Source organism: Stenella coeruleoalba (assembly GCF_951394435.1).
Source record: "Stenella coeruleoalba genome assembly, chromosome: 9".
Classification (NCBI taxonomy): Eukaryota; Metazoa; Chordata; class Mammalia; order Artiodactyla; family Delphinidae; genus Stenella; species Stenella coeruleoalba.
The window spans coordinates 93,134,244-93,155,308 of NC_137155.1; the positions used below are offsets into that span (position 1 = coordinate 93,134,244).

At 41.4% G+C, this 21,065-nt stretch overlaps 1 protein-coding gene across 1 annotated transcript; it reads right to left on the minus strand.

Annotated features, from left to right (window-relative positions):
• Positions 1–10,802: 10,802 nt before the first annotated feature.
• On the minus strand, positions 10,803–16,889 carry LOC307191966 (putative inactive serine protease 58). The gene is made up of 5 exons (XM_079932306.1): positions 16,790–16,889; positions 15,831–15,987; positions 13,874–14,124; positions 11,786–11,922; positions 10,803–11,382 (listed from the first exon to the last, which is right to left on the minus strand). The coding sequence occupies exons 1-5, from the start codon at positions 16,827–16,829 to the stop codon at positions 11,233–11,235; spliced, it is 735 nt and encodes a 244-aa protein (XP_079788432.1). The 5' UTR covers positions 16,830–16,889; the 3' UTR covers positions 10,803–11,232.
• Between the last annotated feature and the right edge of the window lie 4,176 nt (positions 16,890–21,065).

The window sequence follows — 21,065 nt, forward strand, 5'->3', positions numbered from 1 at the left end:
GCATGTGGGATCTTAGCTCCCTGACCAGGGATCAAACCCGTACCCTCTGCATTGGAAGGCGAAGTCTTTACCACTGGACCACCAGGGAAGTCCCAGCAAATGAGTTTAATTCTAATTGAAGAAATAAGCACAGGTGTAAAGAAATGGTGACAGATTCCCAGTCATCCCTTGGTAAAGGCTTCAGTGGAATTATGAGCTCTTGAGTGCCTACCATGTGCAAAGTATTATGCTATGTGCCTTACATAAGTTATTTATTCCCAACAATCCAGAAAAGTATTATGGGTCCCATTTGAGAGATAAACACACTAAGGCAAGAGAGGTTAAATTACTTAATTACCTGCCCAAGGACACACAGCTAGTAGCTGTTGAAGCTCGGATTAAATACCAGCTTGGATCCCAAATCCACACTCTCTCCACTACACTAACCCTAGGTCACTCTTTGGGGGAATCTATAAATTAAATGAACTTGCAGTGGTGGGGCGGATGGTAGAAGTCAAAGAGGGGGGATGGGGTTGACAATAACAGGAGGGATTCAGCTAAGCTAACGCCAAAGCATACTGAAGTGAGGGTAGAAGGGCAACCAGGCAGGCTGTCAGGGCCAGGTGGCCGGTAGAGGCGTGGCAGGCCAGGGAAACTTAAGTGTATGGCAGGCACTTAGCAGCAGGACGTTCTGACAGCAAGAAGCTGGCCTCTTACGGGTTTCTAGCACCACCTGGGGAGAGTAAGGCAGAGTCCAAGCTTACAGGAGCCAGAGAATCAGACAAGGTTATCAAGTCAAAGACAGCATTAATGCAACTGGGATACAAAGGGTGACTTTACTGCAGGAACAGAACAGAAGCCCAGTCATTAGAATTGGGCCTGTTAAGGTAGAAAAATGTAATAGCAAGTTTGGGTTGGTGATGAGTCACTTGAATAAGGAGGATGTTTAAACTCCTTTCACAAAGGACAGCATTGGACCCCGGTCTTGGGCTGCTGTTGTAGATGGAGCTCTATGGATTACAGATGTGCCAATTAAATTGATCAGGGTAGGGGTTTGGGGCTTCAGAGAGGCAGGGACGAGCCAGTATAGACTGGGGGAAAGACAAGGGGAAGACATTTGTCTCTATGGCATATTGGTTTAATTTTGGTCAGAGTAGCTGCCAGAAAGCCCAAAGTAAGATAATCAAGCTCCCTGGTGCTGTGTGAGTTTTCAAAGGGCCTGGGAGTGATGGCCTTGGGGTTTCTTGTTAGTGTCCAACCCTGGCCCAGCTTCTCAAAGCCCCATCTTTAGCTTCCGCTGGGCAATTTGATTCTATTCCAATTGTTTGAGCCAATGACTTTAAACCAGGGCTTTTTTTTTTTCCACCCTGGTTCCCTATTGAACAGAGCCCACTTTACGGTTTCTCAGATCCTCCCATCCTTGAAGTAAATACACAAAGGAAGAAATTCTAAATTAAGTTCTAAGACGTCTTGAAAGTCTCATCAGTGCAGTAGCTGGTGTTCATTTCTGTGCACAAGAACAAGCTCCAGCCTAACCTTCACCTAGTTTTTGTGAGACCCTATCCATTCACATTTCACTTTGGGGATCTTTTCAGCCTTGAGAATGGTGCTTTGGGGCGTATCACGAATCCTGACGTATTGTTAGCATTTGAGGAGGCTATAAGGAGGGACACCCCTATTTTCTTTACATAAATTCTGAACAAATTGAGAGAGATAAAGGAGTAGGGCAGATGGAGAGGGAAATTCCTGGCAATGTTACTTATGGAGCTGATAGAGAATGCGGCTTAGATATAGGACAACAGGATGCCCAGCGCTGCAACTTAAAATGAGGAGGACTCATCCCGCCCTTCAGGATACTGAGGGGTAGCCTCCGTCCTATTTTCTGTTAAAAACACAAAATGCAGATGAACAGAGAAGCCTTGAAGAAGAACGTTGTAGGTGTCACACTTTCTCCTCCTTCAGTGTCATTTATCTCCTGCTGAAGAACCTTTTACATTTTCATGTAACTTGCTAAAGGAACATAGACAACATCAAGTTATTAATTTCACCTGCTTCTCTAACTCAAAATGGAAATGAATGATATTACATGATGATGTTTTGGGGCCTTGAAGAGGATTCTCTCCAGGGTTCTCCATAAAAACGGGATCCCCAGGAATGAAACTGACAGGAAGTTCAAGTTCTTATTTGATTTACATAATCAAAAAACCAACCAAAAAGCCACACCAACAGATCTGATAACAGTGGACCGATGTGAGTCAATGTGCGAAAGTATCACGGCCTCCTCTCTCGCTCACAGACCTGTTAGTTATATTAACTGTTTCGATGCCCCTTGAGGGAAGGGAGCTGGAGAATGGACTCTATTCTAACACTGAGAGGCTTCGAGCTTATATAAAAGTGACCAGTGTCTATTTGCCTGGCAACTTGTGCTCCACGGACAAGAACATAGCTTAATTTTTTGAGGGAACCTGAATGAGTTCTAATTGGTGGTGGGGGGAAGACATGGTCCGTGCCAACCTCTGATCAGAGTGGGGCTTATGAAAATTGAGCGATTCATGGATTTTTTTTTTTTTTAACCTAAGTCTTTCCTAGAGCAATTCAGTGGGGCTCTGGATTTATTTCCTTATTTCCTATGTGTACTGTTGCTGGGGGAGGTGCACTTTTTAATCTACAACTGGTAGAATTGCTACAACTATGACAATCTCTCCCTGGCCTGTGACCGGAGGGCTTTCGTTGTAGAAAACGCTAAGAGGAAGTTGACAGAAACTTCCTTTAGTAAATCTAATGCATGAGCACATTGCCGAGATCAGTACTACCAACACAGGCTTGAACTGCGCTGGGTGGTAATTTCTATTATAATCCCATTCAGTTCTTCAGCTTGGCCCAAGTCAAAAGAGTAGTGGGGAATGATAGTGTTCGATTATTGGGTAATCAGGTGGTAATGCCAATTATAGTTACTGTTCCATACGTAGCCTCCTTACCAGAGCAAATAAATACAGTCCTTCATTCTTGGTATGCAGCTATTCACCTAGCAAGTGCATTTATGTTGTTGTTGTTTAATAGCTTTATGGAAATATAATTGTCATATGATAAACTGCATATATTTAAAACGTACAATTTGATGAGTTTGAAAGGTTTGTTAAACATGTGATTAAATCGTCACCACAACCAAGATAATGAACATATGTATCACGCGTAGAAATGTTTCCCTTTGCGTTACCTCTCCCTCACTCCACTTTCTGCATCCTTGCCTACACTAGACCACTGCCTTCAGTCACTGTAGATCTGTGTGCATGTAGATAAAACTGGAGTCATACCGTACGTATTCATTTTGTCTGGCTTATTTCACTCAGCTTAATTATTTTGAGGTTATGCATGTTGATAGTTGTATCGAACGCTCATTCGTTTATATTGCTGTGAAGTATTCTATTGTATGACTGTGCCACAACATGTTTTTATCTGTTTACCCATTTATGATCACGGCAAGTGCATTTTTGTACGTTGTCTTTGAGAAGTTCAGAATCACTTTAGCTTTCATTTGGCAGAAACAGCAGTATATATTTCACCTCCAGAGCAATCATGATTGCTCTGGCCCTGTACCTGAATGTAATCTTTAAGGGACTTGGCAGTCTCAAAGGGTACCATACTGGTCTGCTGTATTGATGATATCATGGCGATAGGACCAGACAGCAAGTAGCAAGTTTCCCAGATGTCTTGGGAAAACAGATGTATGGTAATGAGTAGGTGACGCAACAAGTAAAAAATAGAATCACCTGCTTCTGCAGTGAAGCTTGTGGGTGTATGATTGGTTCCTCCACTGAAATGAACGCATTGTTGAAACTTGTGCTCTCTACCATTAAGAGTGATGTCCGAAGGTCTCTAAATTTTATGAGCAACATATATCTCATTGGGATATCATGCTCTGAGCCATTTAATGAGTGATCTAAAAAGTTGCTAGTTTAGGGAGAGACTAAGTCAGAAAAGATTCTCCAGCCTGCACAAGTTGAAGTACAATTGGTTCTGTTTCTTGGGTTTAAACTCTGTAGCTCCAATAGTGCTAACAGTATTTTTAGCAACCTAGATGAAGTGTATGACAAAGCCTAATAAGAAAATCAACACAGAGATCCCTAAACTAGGTAGCAAAGTCACGGTAGCTTTTTGAGAAATAGCTTCTGGTTTGCTACTAGGATCAGGTGGAGATTAAATGCCAGACTGCCGACCACCTGTTGACCATGATACTTGCTCTAGGTGGGGCTACCTTCCTCTCCTTGTCATTAACTTGGATATGCTCAGTAGCATTACATTCTCAATTAGAAACGTAAATGGAACACTGGTAAATCAGGCACTGAGTGTCCAAATTGTTTGCATAAGAAATTGCTCTGGGCAACCTTTCCTCAATCCACACTTATGACCTCAAAGAGATTTCTCCCTGAACAGTTTGCTGAGGGTGAAAAGACTTCACCTTGATTATGCATAACTTTGGTTGATAATATTGGTCCAATTGCACGTGTACTGTTGTGATATTAAAACCCTTCAGAGGGATGCCATGAAGGAAAAAGGAGAATTGAATTCTTCTCAGGAGACAAAAGTGCAATCAACATATCTGGTTCTCTTTCTTGAGGTCAAGATTTATTTGAATTTCTTAGGAGTGGCTGGTGGTCTGCCCTGGTAGGCACTCAGAAAGAGCAAGCTGGGGGAGGGGATAAGTTATTTGAGGAAGAATTATGTACAAGCGTTTTTCAAGGTCAGCTTGGAGCAGGAAAATGTGTCCCATGAGAATTCTTACCAAAATGCTCTCACTGCAGAAGACTTTAACGATCAGATAGACAAGCCGGTCTATTCTGAAGTCCTTCCTCATTGTTCTGAGTGGTTTTTAAATGGCTCTACAAACAAAGTGAGCAATGGAACCAAACGGAGCGTATGCAGAGACTTCTTGCAAAGACCCAGTTTGCCAGTGTCAGTGACCAATCTCACCCTTAATATAATGATGACATATCACTGGTACCCCAGGTCTCCCACCAGCCATGTGGTGGGAGATGAGTCCCTTTTTGTCATGGAGGGAGTAGCTATTTGTTCTCACTGCACATGACATATTCTATTTTTTTTTGGCTGTGCCACGTGGCTTGTGAGATCTTAGTTCCCCGACCAGGGATCAAACCCACACCCTCGGCAGTGAAAATGCATTGTCCTAACTACTGGACCACCAGGGAATTCCTGACATATTTTAGATTTGGATTTTCTTTCTTTTGCCATCGTCACTCTCAGCCCCACCATCCTTGAATCCCTTATATATTCCACAAAAATGGAATGTACTTTCCAACCAAGGAAGTTACCTTACAGTGGTAGCAGTGAGACAGTAGGCTGATGCCCATGGAATTCAGTGACCTTACCATCTGCTTCATCACCTGGGATCAGTTGGCTTTTTAAGATATCAGTATGATCTGTTGAAACTGTAGCACCATTTCAAACAGAAACATCTACAGAGGCTGAGGTGCTTTCCTGCAAAAACCATCTGTTTCTTCCAAAGCAAAAAAAAAATTCAACTAATAACATACATGAAGGTGAAGTGCTCACAATAGCACTGAATAATCCACACACAATGTTGCTGTTCAGCACCACAAGCTAGGCTTTATTGACTTAGAGGTTTTAGAACCCTAGTGAGCACAAGATTTACTGCTGGAACTTCTGCTTCCTGAGAGGAGTTCTCTTCTTGCCTAGCTAGACCTTAAGGGTGTAATAGTCCACTGGTAATGGCCACAGACAGAACTCTCTAGAACTCGGTTTTGTTTTTGTGGTTTTGATCCTCAGTCAACTGACCAAAGGCTACTCCCCATAGAAAACTATCAATTAAAACTCTCAGGTGGTAAATGGAGCTGCAGAGGTGAAATGAAAAGAAAAGGAAGGAAGAAAAAGGCAAGAGTGATAACTGGGGGAGAATGCAGTTCCCGGGGCAGCTGGCATAATAGAAAGAGCCCACGTGCAGGTATATTGGCAAATCCACCCTGGACTCCCTGTTCATCTGCTATGTCCTAAGCCCCGGTTAACTTTTGTATTAACCTCTCAGAGCGCAAGTCCCTACTGAGAATCCTGCAAAATGAATGTCCAGAGTCTCTGTCTGGTGCTGAGAGTTGTGTGGGCAGGGAGAAACCAAGCGCCATTCCTCCAACAGCCCCCCTCCTTAAACCTTCTCCCTTCCCTGTGACTTCTATGTAGCGCCATCCTTCTCAGACTCCCGTTTGCCGTGTGTAACTTGCCAAAAGCACATGCTATTGAGTTCTGTGCAAGTAGTAGGGGTTTTGTCGCCCAAGATGGCAATCGAGTGGCCTTTTTTTTTTCAATAAGTCAATGGTCGATTCGTTAGAGAGGACACAATTGCCACTCCATAAATTCCAACTGCCTAAGGGGTATGTAGTTTGCCATCATCATCATTAGGTGAGGAGGGAGGGCTGCCATGTATAATCACAGTACAGGTAGGTACCAGTCACCCACTCTGTGGGGCAGGAGTGAGACAGGTATGTGCGATGCAACTCAGGACACTGATTAGATTTAATTCTGAGGCTGGACTTGGGGACAGGTGGTGTCATATGGTCTAGAATTCCCATCATGAGAGCTCAGTTGTTCGGGACGGTATTTTCAATCCAGGGTATGTAGTTAATGATTCTGGTATAGATGTCAACATCGGCTCTCAAAACACATCCATCTACAAAAGTCAGGATTCCCTGTACCCCATGGCACAGGGCAGGGGCAGCTGTGACTTCCTGCCAGGGAAAAGGAAACTGGGTTATCTTTCTGGCAAAGGACACAATAAAATGGGAAAATTAAGGCATTGAGAGTACATTACCTTGCAGGGTAGTCTCCTTCCTGGCACGATGCCCACGCACATCATACTATCTCTGATGTTGTAGGTTTTATAGGCTTCGCGGCACTCAGTCTTGGAGATTACAGAGATACTGACATTCTGCAGTGAGTCGGGGTCCTTGTCTAGACGAAAGAAAGAAATAGAACTTGAAGAGTTATGAGATACCAAACTTTCTTTTTTCCTTTCCCTCTTTTTCATCACATTTCATCTCCTGGTAGAAAGGAAGAGTTCAAACACTGAGAGAAATCACAGCTATGACCACTAAGACCATAGGAAATGATCAGATTAACAATTTCTCATGATACAAAGTGTCTATCTACTTATAAAAGAGATTAAATTCTTGGAAGTTAGATGTAAATATAAGACATTTCTGCAATGAAATGAAATAAATTACTTAAAACATTTCTGGCAATTCAAACGTTTAAAAAGTGTCCTTTGAGTTGGAATCTTATTCATTCAATTTTATTTTACTTTTTGAGCTTCCATGTTTTTTATTTGTCCCATATTTTACATTAATCACTGTCTCCTTTCTAATTTTTAAATTGAAATATATTGACGAGAAACACTTTATAAATTTAAGGTATATAGCGTATTGATTTGACACATTTGAATACTGTAATATGATTGCCATTGTGGCAACAGTTCACCTCTACCACCTCACATAATTATCATTTCTTTTTTGTGGTGGGAAAAATTAAGATCTAGTCCCTCAGCAAGTTTGATTATAATACAATATTGTTATTTATATTCACTATACTGTGTATTAGATTTCCAGAACTTATTTATCTACTAGTTGCAAGTTTGTACCCTTAAACAAGGTCTCTCCTATCCTGAGAGTTTGAAGGAATTTAGTGAGCTCTAAGCCTAATTTTTCATTTAAAATCACTCAAAAAGTCGTTTTCTTAAACCCATAAAACTAGGATTTGAAACTAGGATTTGAAACATTCCTAATTCAAGTTATTTCCTTTATATCAGTAGTTCACACATACTATGAACTGTGCAGACCCATAACAAAATGTTTCCAATCTGCAACAAAATGAGAAAAACAAGAGCAACGTAGTATCTCCACAAATGTTAGTTTTCTTGCCAAAGATTCCTCTTTAGGAGGAAGTATTTTAGTTTAAGATTTTGTTTGTTTTAGTTGGGTGTGTGTTTATTTGAGTGTCTTTATTTGAAAATAATATATTAATTCTTTAAAAGAAAATGATTGAGATTCTTTGCCTTATTTTCCAGCCCAGCAATAATTGTATAGCTCCACATTTCTTTTGGGAATTTTTTTTTGGAAATGCTTACTTAACTACCTCATGAGCCGGATCAAAATAAACTGCACTTTTTTGTAAGTTACATCTCTTTTTGACTCAAGTGACATACCCAGATGAATCAAACATACTGCTTAACAGTAGGACTTCGCCTATTTCCAAAACTCAAATTGTCTCTCAAAGGACAAGGAAATTCTACATTTTTTTTAATTGGAGTATAGTTGATTTACAATGTCCTGTTACTTTCTGCTGTACAGAAAAGTGAATCAGTTATATATACATATATACTCTTTTTTAGATTACTTTCCCATGTAGGTCATTGCAGAGTATTGAGTAGAGTTCCCTGTGCTATACAGTAGCTCCTTATTATTTGATATATAATAGTGTGTATATGTCGATCCGAATCTCCCAGTTTATCCCTTTCCCCCTTCCCGACCCCCGGTAACCATAGATTGTTTTCTACATCTGTGATTCTATTTCCGCTTTGTAAATAAGTTCATTTGTACTATTTTTTTAGGTTCCACATATAAGCGATATCATATATTTGTCTTTCTCTGTCTGACTTCCTTCGCTCAGTATGACAATCTCTAGGTCCATCCATGTTGCTGCAAATGGCATTATTTAATTCTACTTTATGGCTGAGTAATATTCCATTGTATATATGTACCACATCTTTATCCTTTCCTCTGTTTATGGACATTTAGGTTGCTTCCATGTCCTGGCTACTGTAAATAGTTCTGCAATGAACATTGGGGTGCATGTATCTTTTTGAATTATGGTTTTCTCTGGGTATATGCCCAGGAGGGGGATTGCTGGATCATATGGTAGCTCTATTTTTAGTTTTTATAAGGAACCTCCATACTGTTCTTCATAGTGGCTGTACCAATTTACATTCCCACCAACAGTGTAGAAGGGTTCCATTTTCTCTACACCCTCTCCAGCCTTTATTGTTTGTAGATTCTTTGATGATGGCTATTCTGACCAGTGTGAGGTGATACCTCATCGTAGTTTTTATTTGTATTTCTCTAATAATTAGTGACGTTGAGCATCTTTTCATATGCTTTTTGGCCATCTGTATGTCTTCTTTGGAGAAATGTCTATTTAGATCTTCCACCCATTTTTCGATTGCGTTGTTTGTTTTTATGTTATTGAGCTGCATGAGCTGTTTGTATATTTTGGAGATTATTCCCTCATCAGTCACTTCGTTTGCAAATATTTTCTCCCATACTGAGATAATGTATTTTGTTTTGTTTATGGCTTCCTTTGCTGTGCAAAAGCTTTTAAATTTAATTAGGTCCCATTTGTTTATTTTTATTACTCTAGGAGGTAGATCATAAAAGATCTTGCTTCGATTTATGTCGTAGAGTGTTCTGCCTGTGTTTTCCTCAAAGAGGTTTATAGTATCCGGTCTTACATTTAGGTATTTAATCCATTTTAAGTTTATTTTTGTGTATGGTGTTAGGGAGTGTTCTAATTTCATTCTTTCACATGTAGCTGTCCAGCACCACTTACTGAAGAGACTGTCTTTTCTTCGTTGTATATTCTTGCCTCCTTTGTCATAGATTAGTTGACCATAGGTGTGTGGGTTTATCTCTGGACTCTCTGTCCTGTTCTATTGATCTATGTTTCTGTTTTTGTGCCAGTACCATACTTTTTTGATGACTATAGCTTTGTAGTGTAGTCTGAAGTCAGGGAGCCTGATTCCTCCAGCTCCGTTTTTCTTGTTTTAGAGGATGTTATACTGGGTGATATAAGCCAGAAACAGTAAGACAAATACTATCTCACTTAAATGTGAAATCTAAAAATGCCAAATGCATAGAAACAGACAGTAGAATGCTGGTTACCAAGGACTAGGGGGTGGAGGATATAGGGGTATGTTGATGAAAGGATACAAACTTTCAGTTGTAAGATGAGTAAGTTCTGGAGGTTTAATGTAAAGCATGGTGACTAGAGTTAATATTGTTGTATGGTGTACTTGAAATTTTCTAAGAGAATAGATTTTTTTTTTTAACATCTTTATTGGAGTATAATTGCTTTACAATGGTATGTTAGTTTCTGCTTTATAACAAAGCGAATCAGTTAAACATATACATATATCCCCATATCTCTTCCCTCTTGTGTCTCTCTCCCTCCCACCCTCCCTATCCCACCCCTCTAGGTGGTCACAAAGCACTGAGCTGATCTCCCTGTGCTATGTGGCTGCTTCCCACTAGCTATCTATTTTACATTTGGTAGTGTATATATGTCCATGCCACTCTCTCACTTCATCCAAGCTTACCCTTCCCCCTCCCCGTGTCCTCAAGTCCATTCTCTAGTAGGTCTGCGTCTTTATTCCCATCTTGCCCCTAGGTTCTTCATGACCTTTTTTTTTTTTTTTTTTTAGATTCCATATATATGTGTTAGCATACGGTATTTGTTTTTCTCTTTCTGACTTACTTCACTCTGTATGACAGACTCTAGGTCCATCCACCTCACTACAAATAACTCAATTTCATTTCTTTTTATGACTGAGTAATATTCCATTGTATATATGTACCACATCTTCTTTATCCATTCATCTGTCGATGGACACTTAAGTTGCTTCCATGTCCTGGCTATTGTAAATAGAGTTGCAATGAACATTGTGGTACATGACTCTTTTTGAATTATGGTTTTCTCAGGGTATATGCCCAGTAGTGGGATTGCTGGGTCGTATGGTAGTTCTATATTTACTTTTTGTTTTTGTTTTTTGCGGTATGCGGTCCTCTCACTGTTGTGGCCTCTCCCGTTGCAGAGCACAGGCTCCGGACGCACAGGCTCAGCGGCCATGGCTCACGGGCCCAGCCGCTCCGCGGCATGTGGGATCTTCCCGGACTGGGGCATGAACCCGTGTCCCCTGCATCGGCAGGTGGACTCTCAACCACTGCGCCACCAGGGAAGCCCTCAATAATTTTTGAATGAACAAATGGTGAGGATGTTGCTAAATTTCTCATCATGTTTACAGTTTATGTGATAAAGAGATCAGGGGCCTCAACCTAAGTTTTTAGTGTCATTTTTGTTTTTAATTAATTCTGTTCAAGAACAGGAAAGATAGAGCTGTGGATCCAGTGTAGAAATCAAGAAGCTACTGCACTGAAGGGATGGAGGGACAGAGGAGCCTCAGTAGCTTTCAATGGTGTTTATGATCCATCTTGCATAAGGATTAACTTCTGTGAAGAATCCTTCACTTCCCAGGGTGACACTTCCTTTTGCCCAAGTCAAGATGCCATGCAACCTCCCACCGCAGACGGCTGGAGCTGCTGAGACTTCCTGCCAGAGAGGGAACAGGAGATCAATAGTGCTTGGTCCTCATGGAACAAGAATTAATTGCAAGAAGTGGCACATTATAGTAGCAGAAGCATCTCACGGCCTGGAATCATTTTTCTTGAGAGGTGACAAAGCTCTCTTCACATCCAGGCAGGGCTCACCTCTCTTGGTTTGAATTTGACCAAACTGAGAGCAAGTAGGAGGAGAAAGGACAAATGGCTCTCCCCACCCCCGAATCTCTCCCACTGTTAAAGGAAGGCAGGGGAATTGATGAGAAATCCAGAGACTGAGGAGAAAGAGTAGAAGGGCTCCAGGCCTCCTTGTTGGGCACCATTTGGTTTCCCATGGGCACCTCTCCTTGTCATGGACCCCTTGCTATCTTCCTGTCTGGGGAAGGGAAAGATACCTTATTTTCAGATAAGTTCTTTAGAGGTTGTCCCACACACATGATGTTTATTGCCATTCTTTCATCCTGCATATTCTGGCACTCATCGTGGGGGAGAGTATATTGGTTTATCCAAGTCAGCTTGTCAGGGTCACTAACTGTGGGGAAGAGAAATGAAGTCCAGGGTTACTCTCCTTATCACATATACTCTTGTGATCAGCCTCTATTTTGTGAATACATTAATACCCGAGAATATTTATAGCAGGTATCAGACATTCCATCCTTCTTAGAGTCCCCTGTTCAGTATCTCTGTGTCAGAGCAGTGGATTCAGAGCATTATGTGAGCCTTACGTCAGATATCATCAGATCTATAATTCTCTCTGTAGCGTGCATAACTTAGAAAGCTTGAAAAACCCACAGGAAAATTATGAATGATTGTGAGAAGAGAGAGACACAAAGCCATTGTCCCCAAGAAACCTTCATTTTTGGCACCTACTTCATCATCTTTACATTTAATCATAAAGGTAGAAAACTATTTTTAATGTGTCTAAACATGCTTTTTTAGTGAGATAATTTATAAATGGATTATTTATAAGTGTATGTGAGTGTATATGTATAAATATACATATATATTTTCCCCTAAGAAGTAATATTGCCCATCTCACTAATAGCAATTGTTACTATACTGTTAACCTCAGGATGCAAGGAGTCTAACCAAGGCATTATATAATTTTAATCTCTGGTAGAGAGTAACAAGGAGGAAGGAAACAAAAAATTAACCAGAGATTGCTCAGGCTAAGCCTAGTGTTACTTACAGAGAAGGATTTTTCTGATATATATCCAATCTAACGTCTTAAAGCAGATTAGACCAGAAGATGTCAAGTCAGAAAAGAACAAGATGAGTTATGTTCAGTTTTAAGTTTTTGTGGAAATTGAACTGAAATACATAGAACAAGCTAGGTGAAAGTAACCTAGTTACTTGAAATAATGAACTCGATACATATTGGGAGGCTGGCACCAGAGAGCTTGTAGAATTGGTTTGTCACTATGATTCTGGCATGCAGAGCCTATGGGATAAAACAGTTATGTAGTTTTATTTTGTTTTCAAATGCTATGTAATGAATTACTTTGTAAAATGTGATACAGTTACTTTGAATAAGACTTAAAATCTTCAATTTGTTCAGAAAATATGTTCACTTAGATTCCCTGGAATGTTGCTTCTAAATTGAAAATGAAGTTGCCAAATACTGAGAATACAAAAGTTCCCACTTTCTACTTTTGTTTTCACGAAACAGACTGATAGACAAAACAGTCTCCCACTTTTTTTTTTTTTTGGTACGCGGGCCTCTCACTGTTGTGGCCTCTCCCGTTGCGGAGCACGGGCTCTGGACGCGCAGGCTCAGCGGCCATGGCTCACGGGCCCAGCTGCTCCGCGGCATGTGGGATCCCCCGGGACCGTGGCACGAACCCGCGTCCCCTGCATCGGCAGGCGGACTCTCAACCACTGCGCCAGCAGGGAAGCCCCAGTCTCCCACTTTTTATTTTTACAGAACGTATGAATTGTTCTGTAACTACCAGAGAAGGGTTTAAACCTGATTAACACCCATGACAATTTGCCTCAGTGAACAGGCTTTGGCAAGCCAATCAATCAATGCCACTTTTTAAAGTCAGCAAATCAGACTTGCCTCCAATAAACATGCTGAGTGCCAACCAATCAACAACAACCTCACCCAGGTAACCACGCCTCTACAGATGACGTCAACTTTCTAAGCCCCTGAAAGTCTTCCAAACCCTGTACGGAAAGCTTCCCACAAACCCCATATAAGCCTAGTACTCTGCTCCTTGAGACTGTTGTCTGCTCAGCATTGCTCTTCTATAATAAGCAATAAATTTAGCTTTATCAGTTCATTTCAGGTATCAAGTGGTGGTTCCAGCATCCTTTGATAATACTGAAAGAGAGTATAATGGTAGTGTAAGGCCCTGCAGCAATCCCTCTAGGGTCAAGAGCATTACCTCATAGCAGCTGTTTCCTTCAGGTATATCCGTCCACATGTTCCCCAGCGCCAAAACCTTCTCAGGATGAAGAACACAGAGTCAAAAAACACTTACGGTTTTTATATTTACTCCAGGTCCAGGTTGGGATAAAGCAGGAATTATTAACTGGTAAGGGTTCCATGGCTATGGCTATGGTTCCCACTTGGTTGTTGAGTGCAGCAGCCTTAGACAGTTTTATCATCACCAAGTCATTGTTCAGAGATCCTGCGTTGAATTCAGGGTGGGGCACCACCATTGAGTAATTCCGCACCTGCTCTTTCTTATTTTTGATGTTGGGTTGATAAACTCCCAATCGGATTTTAACACTATGGAAGAAAGAAGGCAGGCAGTTGGAAAAGAACAGGGTCACAGAACGTCAGAATTGCAAGAAGTGTCAGAGGTGACCTCCTCCAATCATCTTAATTTTATCTCTTAGACCTGAGAACTCAAGTGACCGGCCTTGGTCTGTAAAATAGTAATAATAATAGTTTATAGGACTGTTGTGTTAGACTCAATGTATAGACATAAAACCTGACATGGTATCTGCCACCTAGAACATACTCAGTGCAATCTAGTTGTGATGATGGTGATGATGGTGGTGATGGTGGTGATGGTGATGATGGTGGTGATGGTGATGATGGTGGTGATGGTGGTGGTGATGGTGATGATGGTGATGATGGTGGTTATGGTGGTGATGGTGGTGATGGTGATGATGGATGATCTGAATGAAGAGGTAACAGAGATGGCACCACAATGCATCATTGCAGAGGTCGTTGCCTGCGCTACACTGTCTCAAGCAACTCTTGAGCAAAGCGTATTGTACCCTTTGTTTCTGGATATTCTTAGGCCCTTCCCAGCTCCTCTTGGGCCCATATCATTGTATTTACCATGTGCTGCCTACACTCATTATAGATTCACAAGACTCTTAGTAGTCTATCAGGACTCCCATTTACCATCTTCCATTACATTTCCTGGACAAATTAAAAACCCACAGGCTTCCAGTGTCAGGAGTCCAGTCACGTAACAGGCACAGGAGCCACTGCCTACCAGAAACAGTTCATGCATTAGGCCTGGCTGAGAGAAGAACATCCAGTTCACCAGCTCCAGTTCTTGGAGGGGATGAACTGTCTTTATTTCCTTTGTATTTCTCATTAACACACAGAGCACGGCTTCAATCTGGGTCTGAGTAAACTGTCTTGAACAACCAGATGGCTAAGAGTTCTGAGTTAGAAATGACCCTTATATACTCCTGAAACTCTGGCTAGGTCCCAATCATACCTCAGCAGAGACACTGAGGTTTGTAAGGGACAGCATCATCTCGTGCAGAGCTCCTTTGCCCTTCTGCTGTTACCTGCATCGCATGGCTTCTGCTAACACTTGGACCTCAGCCTGTGAACACCCACCCCTACTCATTACACTCACTCAGCGCTGGTCTCTCAGTTTGGCAAACACTCAATTATCTTTACTGCTTCAGACACTCTGTACATTATTCCCTCTGCCAGGAATTTCCCCCAGGATTTATTCACTTGGTTGCATCCCCCTCTTCCTGTTGGTCTCATCTCTTCAACTAGGCCTGACATGATCACCCTAAGCAAAGTAGATATCTTGCTTTATTCCTGTATTTTTCAGCTTGGCACTCTTTTTAATGTTTTATTTGGGGACATGTATTTGTTTGGGCTTACTTTCTCTATCAGAATGTGAGCTCCATGAGGGAAAATGAATTTCTGTCTTGTTCCCTTGCTGTTTTTTCAGTGCATTAAGCAGTCCCTAGAATATAGTAAATGTTCAATAAGTATGTTGAATGAATGAATATTATTTACTCTCTGTGAGAAAGAGTCTTCTGACAGCTTCCTCTTCATCTCCTCCTAAACCACCCAAGTGTGTATTATTTTCCCCGTTGGGAAGACGTCCCTTTCTCTTCCTGGGGCTTCTAATTCCCTAGGATGCCATTAGAACTTGCTGGGATGCCTCATCAGACCTGATTTTGTTCGAATAGAACCCTCATGGCTCCCAAGAGCAAACGGATACTTACGGTAAGGGGCAGTGAGCAGTGGTCAGTAGCCACTCAGGGTGAATGAGAGACCCCACACAGGGTTCCGGGAAGGACTGAAGATAGACCATGTAAGGAATAGTAAAATCCTCTGCTACGTTCATCTTCTCAGTGTTAGAATCTTGGGCCGGAATGACTCCTAAAGAATCAGTGGGGTCACAGGTAGAAGGAGAGACAGGGCGAGAGGTGAGAGTTGACTAGTTTTTGCCACCTTCAGGTTTTCAAGGACAATGTCAAGGTCTTCAAGTTATTTTTAAATATTCTTTTAAATCAAAGGGCAATCATGCATGTCACCTGAGCTCTACACATGAAGAAAACTGACACATGTCTTTGCTTGAGATGGAGGTATATTAAAGTTCTATGAAACTAATGCAAAGGCTTATCTGAGGCTGATCAAAAACCCTGATGGGCAGTGCTGTGTATTATAAAAATGAAAAAAAAAGACTTACTACTTTAAAAATAATAGTTTAAATTAACTTTTGCCAGGAATGAAAGGAAAAAGTTAAATACTGCCTGACTTTGGTGGTGAAAGGAGTGGAAAAGCTTGGGATAGGGCCACAAGGCTCTCAGAGCCCCTGACCCAGCCCCCCTTCCTTTCGGGCACTCACTCCTCCAAAGTCCATCTGCCCAGAGAAAGGGAAGATGTGCTTTTCTGGTGTCTGTCCAGGAGACTCGGCAATCTAGGAAATCACACGCTCAAGAGTCCTGGGAGAGTGCAGGGGACGTATCCTAACATGCTCACAGGCACCGGAGAAGCTCAGAGAGACTGCTGGTGGGGTGAGCTGTGCATCGAGCGTGGTTCCTTTCATTTGCATCAACAGTTACTTGAAGGAAATGCCCACCAACTCCTCTCTCTTCAGTTGTGGCTAGCTACCTCCCTCTCTGACCCTCCCACACACCACCGCATCTCTGCCTAAGCAGCAACAAGACCCCAGACTCACCAGCTGCGCTCATGAGTGCAAAGATGAGATAGCACTTCATGGCAGGCTGGGATCTCGCCAGGAGCAGACAAGTCAGATCAGGCTGTCAGCTGTCTCAATCTTTAGTCCAAGCGTCCTTGGCAAGAACAGCGGGTGGGGGGGAGAGAAAATATTAAGTTGGCGGGTAGGGGAGAAGCAAGGCTTTTACAGATGTCTTCAAACGAGCCCTGATCAAAATCCAGTTACATAAGGCACACCTGAGATCTGTCTCTGATGTGGGTGAAAGGGAAAGGGGCAGACCAAGTCCAGCCCCTGGTGCCTCTTCTCTGACCCTAAAAATCTCAGGAGTACCTGCTGACATTCTCCTCCCCTCTCTGTGACACAGTCTTTCTTTGTTGTCCTCTCCTCCCTTTGTGACTGTGAACCTCTCTCCCTGCCCTCACTTGCCATCTCCCTTTTCCTCAAGAGTCCCTCTGCCCCTCTCAGAGACTCTTCAAACATTGGGGTATGAAATAGATTTAACAAATCACCCTCCCCTCACCGTTTTAGTGACGAGGATGCCGTAGGCCTCGTGGAAGTTAACAGCCAAGTCAGGACTCGGAACGGTGTTTCCAGATTTCCCCTGACGTGTAGAACTTTACCTGAGCCCTGTGTTCCCAGAAAACAGCAGTGGGTGAAAAATTCTTGGAAATTCTGTATTCTGAGAAATGGCTCATCACAAAGAATGACCCTTCCCCATATGAGTTTGAAAAGGCTCCGTCCACTCTCTCATGGCTCCCGTAAGACCTCGGATGAGTCCTTTGTGGACGTGTGACAAGGTCAGCCACAGACCTTCCCGCCTTTGCCTGAACCACACGGACCCTCCAGCTCCCCATTCTTTCTCTCATCAATGATTAGCTGAGCTTAGAACTGTTTTCCCCCGCCCCAATCTAACTACAACTAGAGATAAACACTTCCTGTTCAGCTAACTGAGAATTCCCCTGATTGCAAAACAACCTCAACTGTTAATCTCCCCACCTGTAACTTGTCTACATCTCCCTACAAAAGTCTTAAGGCGAAAGCATCCTGCTGAGGCACTCTGATCTCCAGATCTGGGATGTTCTTCTTATTGCAATAATCTGAATAAAATCAGTCTCCCTACCTGTTCAGTTTCTGTGTTTGACACTTAGTACTCTTTTTAATGCACCCCACTCCTTCTTTTTATAAGTTAGCCTTAACTTTCGGACTGCGCCCCCGCCCCGAGATATGTAACAAATAGTGGTTTCAGCCATGGATATTGGTCTATAGTTCTCTTGTGTTGTCTTTCTCTGGCTTTGGTATCAGGGTAATGCTGGCCTTGTAGAATGAGTTGGGAAGTGTTCTTCCTTCTTCAGCTTTTGGAGGAGTTTGAGCAGGGTTGGTGTTCATTCTTTGAATGTTTGTTAGAATTCTCCAGCTAAGCTGTCTGGTCCTGGGGTTTTCTGTGTTGAGAGGTTTTTGATTACTGACTCAATCTCTTTACTCATTATTGGTCTGTTCAGATTTTCTATTTATAAAGTGCTTAGAACAGCAAGTTCTAATGGTAAATAGTAAGTGCTATATAAATGCTTGTTAAATGAAATAACTATAACCTTAGGATCTCCATATTTTCCAGGCCTCTGGGGACACATTTTTATCTATGTCCAAATATTGTTGTAAGTCCTTAAATCTTTGTAACATTTCCATGTTTATTAGTAGCAGTGAGGAGCATAGACTCAGGAGTCAAGCTCCTATAGGTAGGGTTCAATTCCTGGCTTCAGGACTCTCTAGGTGCCTTGTCCTGATAAAAACATTTAACCCCTTTAAGCCTCAGTATTCTAATTTATAAAATGGGAGGAATATTAGCACCTAATTCATAGGATGGACATCTTGTTTGCTTCCAGGTTTTGGCAATTATAAATACAGCTGCTATCAACACGCATGAGCAGGTTTTTGTGTGGAGATACATTTTCAGCTCCTTTGAGTAAATACCAAGGAGTGTGATCGCTGGATCGTATGGCAAGAGTATGTTTAGAAAGTTTCCACAGCTTAGATGGAATGTAAATTAAAAGGGGATTAGACTGAGCTACTCAGAAAAAATGGATATTTTTAAGACTACATAAAGACTTTTCTAGTTGCATTTTTTCAACAAGGCAGACATTCTTACTTGACTTTTAAAAGTAAGGCTAAAATCATACCAAGATAGTAAATATCTTTATTTTTTAAAGGTCTTTTAAAATTTGATTTTAACACTAAATTTACTTGCCATAAAAGATAAATGATTAAACTAGTTTTCATTTAAATAATGAATTAAATAAGATTTCTAGGGAAAAAGAGGCTTCTATTTGTCTTATTAAAGCAAATATTCTTAGATAAATTCATCTTGAGTATACCTTGAAAATTTTTGCTCGTTAATGGGAAACCTAACAGATTACGGAGTATACCAATCTGAAGTGAAGTTACTTCTATCCAGCTTATATATCCCATGTGAAAAAATATTTACATAAGTAGCTAAACTTCCAAGTGCAAATATTGCTTTATTTTACATAGCTATCAAAGGTCCTAACCATGAAGTTGACAGTTGAGAGCCGTCTGAGAGTTTTCAGAGCAAGTGATAAGCAAATTAATTCTGTTACTGTAATGAGATAGCAAAAAAACTTTTGCTAATCTCAGACTGTTACCTCTTTACATTGCCTTATTTTTGCTATGAAATATCATGTCTTCCTGGATTTTATTGAATCATGAATTAGGTATTTATTTGTAGTAGATATCTTTTGGTGAGAGATATCTCTTCTGACTACAAAATGGGTTTTTAAATCATAGTATGCTTTCACAGTTCTTTTGATGTTTTTCTTTTGATTATACTTTGGAAGCAGATCTTTGCTTTCCGTTTACCCATTCTTTGATCCAGTTTTCTTTTCCTGTGGCATTTGCATTGATTAGCATTATATTCTCTAGTCTCTATTTATTTGTTTTCTGTTTACGCAGTCAGAATGAATACACCGTGAAGGCAAGGTTCTAACTGTTTTCTTCCCTGCTGTATCTTTAGTGAATAAAACACTGTTAGGCAGGTAATAGGCCCTCAATAAGTTAAGCGGTTGGATAAATGAATAGAATAGTTACATTGTCTCCACTGTACAACATACCAAGTTTATTTAATCCATCTGCTGTTAATGACTATTTGAGTTATTTCCGGATTTTCAGTGTGATGTAGACAATACATCAGTAAGCATCCTTGATTACTCTTGGTGGAGACTGTGGCTGCCTCCTTAAAATCGATACCTCCTTTTCTTGATAGCTAACCTTATAATTACTCAGTTAACCAAATATATACCAAGTAGGCTGTGTTTATTGCAAAATGAAAAGGTTACTCGTGCGTTGATGGTGTGCCATGTAACTTAATTATAAGTTCAACAGCATAATCCTCTTCAGTTTTTGGCTCAGGGATGAGAGAGTGACCAAATTCAGTTAAGGAGACACAATATGTTTGACAGCAGCTTCTGGGGAAAAAGCTTCTTTCTCCCTATACACAGGCAAGGGAGAGTATGGCTCCAACAGCTGTCTTGATCACAAGGCTTTATCCTTAGGATAAAGCTGACAGTGGTGCAGAGGGCAAAGACAGAAATAAATTGGGTCCCCTGATGGCATTTTTGAATTGCTGAATCAAACCATTCTTTCAGTGCTCACTATTTCTAAGCTTCCACCAGTGCATTTTAAAGTACATGTTAAAGTATGAGTTGGACATTCTGTTCCTTGCAACTGAATGATTCCTAAATGATACACTCACACTTACGCTTTTTTTTTTTTTTTTTTTTGCCGTACGCGGGCCTCTCACTGTTGTGGCCTCTCCCGTTGCGGAGCGGAGGCTCCGGACGCGCAGACTCAGTGGCCATGGCTCACGAGCCTAGCCGCTCCGCGGCATGTGGGATCTTCCCGGACCGGGGCACGAACCTGTGTCCCCTGCATCGGCAGGCGGACTCTCAACCACTGCGCCACCTGGGAAGCCCCACATTTTTGTTTTTATAAGCACATTTTAATAGGATAGGATTCTAGAAGTTTAGTTGCTGGGCCAAAGAGCATATAGATTTCACATTTTAATATAATTTCACAAATTGTAACAAGTCATATTTTAAATAAGAGATAGAAAATGCCAAGATATGCTGAAAAGGGACTATTGGATGGCGTCCAGAAAAATGATTTATTTGCCTTTTCATACTTTACTCTGGGCCTGCCCTGATCTCTCATCTTTTATGTTATCTCACTTATCTTTTCAGGTCTCTGAATCTTCCCTCTACCTGAG

Bases quoted from the DNA above. Each gene is read 5' to 3' on its own strand.
- LOC307191966 (XM_079932306.1), bottom strand. From the start codon at position 16,829: ATGAAGTGCTATCTCATCTTTGCACTCATGAGCGCAGCTG. The intron at 14,125-15,830 runs GTAAGTATCCGT...TTTCTTCCATAG, and splicing joins ACTGCTCACTGCCCCTTACC to TGTTAAAATCCGATTGGGAG. The intron at 11,383-11,785 runs GTATCTTTCCCT...CCTCTCTGGCAG, and splicing joins AGAACTTATCTGAAAATAAG to GAAGTCTCAGCAGCTCCAGC.